The sequence below is a fragment of the Rhyacophila brunnea genome, unplaced genomic scaffold, assembly GCF_057557595.1.
Source record: "Rhyacophila brunnea isolate RB1 unplaced genomic scaffold, BYU_Rbru_1.0 scaffold_11, whole genome shotgun sequence".
NCBI classification, from domain to species: Eukaryota; Metazoa; Arthropoda; class Insecta; order Trichoptera; family Rhyacophilidae; genus Rhyacophila; species Rhyacophila brunnea.
In genome coordinates, this window is record NW_028232763.1 from 37,593,495 (window position 1) to 37,598,454 (window position 4,960).

Below are 4,960 nucleotides of genomic sequence, written 5' to 3' on the forward strand. Positions count from 1 at the left end.
TTGGGGCGCTCTTTTCTTTATCCTCTGGCAGGAGCTGCACTCGTACCAATCATGGAACTTCTTAAACCAAAATGAAATGCGGCGCACTTTCTATTATTTTCTTGGATAACGGTTTGGTACGATTGTACTTTTGTGGCTTTTGACCTGTAATAATATGGCTGAGGTACTCTAGATTTCTGGTTTTGATACTACACAAAACTTCGTGGTCACAACAAACAAAAAAAATATCTCGACCTGTAAAAAAAGTTTTATAATATGATTATGTATAATACGGAAATTAAAAATAAAATGAAAATACGTCCACATGTATCAATAGAATACTTTGGTAACATTGTTATAAATAAAAGCTTTCGACAAAGATAATTCCTATAAATCGGATTAATATAACCTATAGCTAGGAATCACTAAAATAATATTGTATGCTTACGAAATAAATTATTTTACATGACATAACGTTTCCGTTTATCAGAGAACTCAGTAAAACTGTATAAGTTACTTATAACATTGCATTTTTTTTTAATAATTTGACCAAAGACCACATACGAGTATATTTCAGAACTTATTGTAATGATAATCTCTGCTAAATTTATCTTTAAAATTCTCTGTTTACTTAGAAACTTGCCACCTATTGTGTTTCTCAGGTAATGTGTGAAAGTCTTCAAGGTAATTACAGAAATGCGTTTGTTGAATTTATAAGCTTCGAGCAGCGGTGTAGACTGCCTCAAACGTTCGTTTTGTGAATGAAACAGCGTGAAACACCTCCGAAGCGCAGGTAGACCTAAAATGTAAACCTGAGGAATTCTTTTATGACAATGCAATCTACCTTTACCGGTAACACTGACTGACGACTGTCCCAAACGAAACAAAAACTTAGCGTCAAAAGTGTACGCACGTCCGTGTGTATGGCATTCAAAAAAATAATAATATAAAAGGGGGTTGTCGTAGGCCGCAAGGAAGGGGTGCAGGGGTAAGGGGGCGCATGCGCAGGCCGCGAGCCTATTTCTCACTGCGCCGCCTGCCAGTCGATTTGAACAGTCGCGCGCGTTTGACGTGCGGAAGTACGCTCCGCGAATCACTCGACATCGCACCGTATTCCATAGCACCAACACTATTGCACGATCGCTTCGTTCCACAACTTACGTCATAATATCTCGATCGCGTCGGTTCCACACAACCATGCGCGACGTCGCTCCCGGAAAAGTTTTTCGGCAAAGTTTCGACGGACGGTGTGCTGTTCCGTGATTGATCGGTTGCGATCGAGAATCGGATTTCGACCTATCAATGTGACAAATTTAATGTACTTGTAAAGAAATCACTTGGCAGTGGCGCATCCCACAGTTATAGGGAAGTGAGCTAAAGTGAAAGATATTATTGTTTGAAGCCCTCAGCTGGAAAGTATGTGACGCACGTGAAAGTGCCTTTTAAAGATGTGCACCGTGCCGCGATCCTCGGTTTTCGAGAATAAGGATTTAAACTAGTTTAGTGAGTTAATAATAAAAGAATATATTTTTCAAATTGCTTGACAATAGTCGGGTGTGAACGATATGTCAAGATAAAACTGGTGCGTATCGCAATCGCGCCGAAATGTATTTTTTAATACTGGTGGCCGTGATATTCGGCGGGGCCGAAGGAGCAGGCAGGGCGCTCGCTGGATCCTGTCCTGCAGTCTGCGCCTGCAAGTGGAAAGGTGGCAAGCAGACGGTGGAGTGCGTGGACCGAGCGCTCATAACTGTTCCCGAACTCATAGACCCGGAAACACAGGTCTTGGATATGTCTGGGAATAATCTCCAGATCCTGCCGCGGGAGTCATTTGTCCGCGCGGGGCTCGTCAACTTGCAGAAGGTGTACCTTAGAAACTGTAAACTCGGCCAGATAGACGATCAAGCTTTCAAAGGGCTGGCGAATCTCGTTGAACTGGATTTGTCAAATAATCTGCTGACGGGCATACCTTCCGCCACGTTTCAAGACGTCCCGTTCTTGAGAGATCTTACTATGGCATTTAATCCGATACAAAAGATCGACGGTCACGCTTTTCAAACAGTACCTAATCTAGTCAAATTGGATTTATCGCACTGTGAATTACAATCAATAGCCCCAAAAGCATTTGAAAAGGTCGAACTTCTTGAATCGTTAAAGTTGAACGGAAATAAGCTATCCGAATTACGACCTCGAACTGTGGAAACATTGAGCAAGTTACATGGAGTGGAGTTGCATGAAAATCCATGGGTATGCGATTGCAGGCTACGCGCTGCTAAAGTGTGGTTAACTGAAAATAATATCCCTTATCCTGTATCGCCAGTATGTGCAGCAGGACCTGCGCGAACAATTGAGAAAACATTTGCAGAATTACATGTCGATGATTTTGCTTGTAAACCAGAAATAATGCCTGTAAGTCGTTATGTCGAAGCTACAACCGGTGAAAATGCCACCGTTGCTTGCAAAGCCGAGGCCGTACCAGCAGCAAACATTAATTGGTATTGGAATGGAAAACTCCTCCTAAACAATACGGTTTTTAGCGCTTACCAGAGAGTATTTATATACGAAGAAGGTAAATTTCAGAAGAGGTCTCTACTGGTATTAACAAATGCCCAAGAAAACGATTCAGGTGAATTTTATTGCGTCGCAGAAAATAAAGCTGGAAATGCAGAAGCCAACTTCACTCTTCATGTATCAATGAGAACAGCTGGAATGGCCACTCTGGGTAGCAGCCAAATAGTAGGACTGAGCGCTGCGCTTATATCAATTATCCTTTTGACTGTCCTAATTTTTGCAGTCTTCGTCGTACGACTTCGACGGGCACCTTTTTCGGAAAGTAAAACACCAGGGCGGCTAGAGATTGTCGCGGTTAATGGTACAGTGCCTGCCATGAGCGTGAAAGCAGCATCACCATCTCCGACAGTAGAAGCACCTCCTTTTGGGGAAAGGCGACAACCGAATGAGCTAAAATTTTGTAACCCTGTTCAAAAACCACCTCGCTTAACTGACCAGCCATATGCAACTGGCCACTACGATGGGCATGGCAGTATAGTGAATGCCACCCGCGGGTTTGTTTCTCCTACTACATCAACTGGAAATAACCCTGATTTGATAAACGATACCAAAGTGACTGGAAGTGGAGAGCTGGTCGTACCAGGAGGGGAACTGGCGTCTTGCGCTCCTCGGCCCGGCAGTGGTGAGTACAGTCGCGAAGCTTGCGATTCACTTTACCCTTCCGGGCTATGGGAGCAGTCAGCAATGAGAGATGCTTCTTCCGAAATGTATCTTGGAAGAGTTGGGGGTGCTCCTAGTCGAGCATATAATTACGATGACAAGACGCCAATAATTGGAAATGGAAGCGTCGATGGATCTCAAGAAGAGCTAGGTTATGCAAGTCGAACGTTCCCCAGGACGCATGCTGCACATAATGGATACCCACCAGATTATGGGCTTCCTATGATGTCGGGAGCAGATCACAAAGCGGGGGGCATAGCGGCAGTTGTCGCGGGCGGCGCCCCAATGCCAGCGAAGACCCTCCGCGTTTGGCAGCGTGGCGGGGTTCCGGTTCTGCCGCCCGTCACTGCCCTCAAGCGCGCCCTCGCTAACAGCAGGAATTCTCCAGACGAAGGCTACCAAGAGGGATGCGGAACTGACGTGTAAGTCATTTTCGATGGCTCTCATTCGAAATAAGATGGCTGCAATATTTCGTATACTTTCACAAACTGTCTTTTTGAATAACGTTATTAATTTTCTGGATGTTTCTTAAGTGAGGAAACGATTATGATCAGCCGGTTGGGTTTAGTTGATGTCATGCAGAACTGTTTAACATCAAAAGGTGCCCCAGCGCCTTTTCGCTTTCGGGCCTCCCGTCGGCGGTTATAATAAAGATCTCCGCTGTGAACCGACATTGTTCTAGAAAACGGAAATGCAGTGAAATTCCTAAAGCATTCACCGTGCGTGTGATAACGAAGGAACGTCGGAGTGTTTCTCCCAGGAATGTTATTTCATACTTTTTAGTTTGACAATATTAATTGACCTCTGATTTGTTTGTGATTTGTTCCAATGTGTAAGTAGTTTAAGTTGTACCGATGAAAAGTGATATAATGAATGTTTCGGTGACAGGTGATCCCGCAGTATTTGATGAAAATTTCGAATGTGAACCAAGGACTGGAGAGTAAGCTAATGTTCGTGTGATACCTTCGGGAAGCGGTCATCCGCCCCCGTTTCTGTACGTAATAATCTTTGATTAGAACACCCTTAGTTAGTTACCTTGATGAATAGTGTATATAAATAAAAGAAGGATGTTTCATAGTAATGGATAATATTAGGGTACAGCCGTAAACTTGTAAAGGTGTTTACGCAAACGACTGATAGTAAATTTCTTATATGAATGCTTGAAAATGTAAATAAATATCGATTATTAATTTATTTACGTAATAAACAATTTTAACGATATGGTCGCCAAATATTAATATTATTTATATAAAAAAAAATATAATTAAAGTACCATGATACGATATAACGATCCGATGTTCTAATGTCGTTCTGTATATATTTATTCGTTAACATGATGAGTGTTTGTAAGGGAGACAGAAGATATTAAAATAAATGTTTTATTATCAACAAAATAACCGAAGCTTGTTTCATTTTATTTTAATTTGTATTATTTGATTCTAAGTCCAATTGTTTTTTTTTTACGTTTGAAAGGTTGATGATTTTTTTTGGAGCTTTCGCAATTAAGTACGTGAATTGTAATCGCGGGTTGGCCGACCGCTGAGCTTTACGAAATGATGATCGATAGCCGTAATGAAAAATGAGCAGGCATTAAAGCAAAAATAATGCATGAACTGTCCGTTTAGTGGGGGTCGCTTTGTTGGGGGCGGTAGGGGTTGAAAGGCTTGGACAATTTCCCCACACATCAATCACGGCAACCGACGTTTTTATATCAACTCACAAAATCGTATTCAAATAACATTAGCGACCA

General features: G+C 42.2%; 1 protein-coding gene across 1 annotated transcript; it reads left to right on the forward strand.

Moving 5' to 3' along the window:
- Positions 1-1,038: 1,038 nt before the first annotated feature.
- On the forward strand, positions 1,039-4,607 carry kek1 (leucine-rich repeat, immunoglobulin-like domain-containing kekkon 1 protein). Its single transcript, XM_085957604.1, has one exon. It carries the CDS (start codon positions 1,585-1,587, stop codon positions 3,634-3,636), a length of 2,052 nt encoding a protein of 683 aa, XP_085813730.1. The 5' UTR covers positions 1,039-1,584; the 3' UTR covers positions 3,637-4,607.
- Positions 4,608-4,960: the final 353 nt, after the last annotated feature.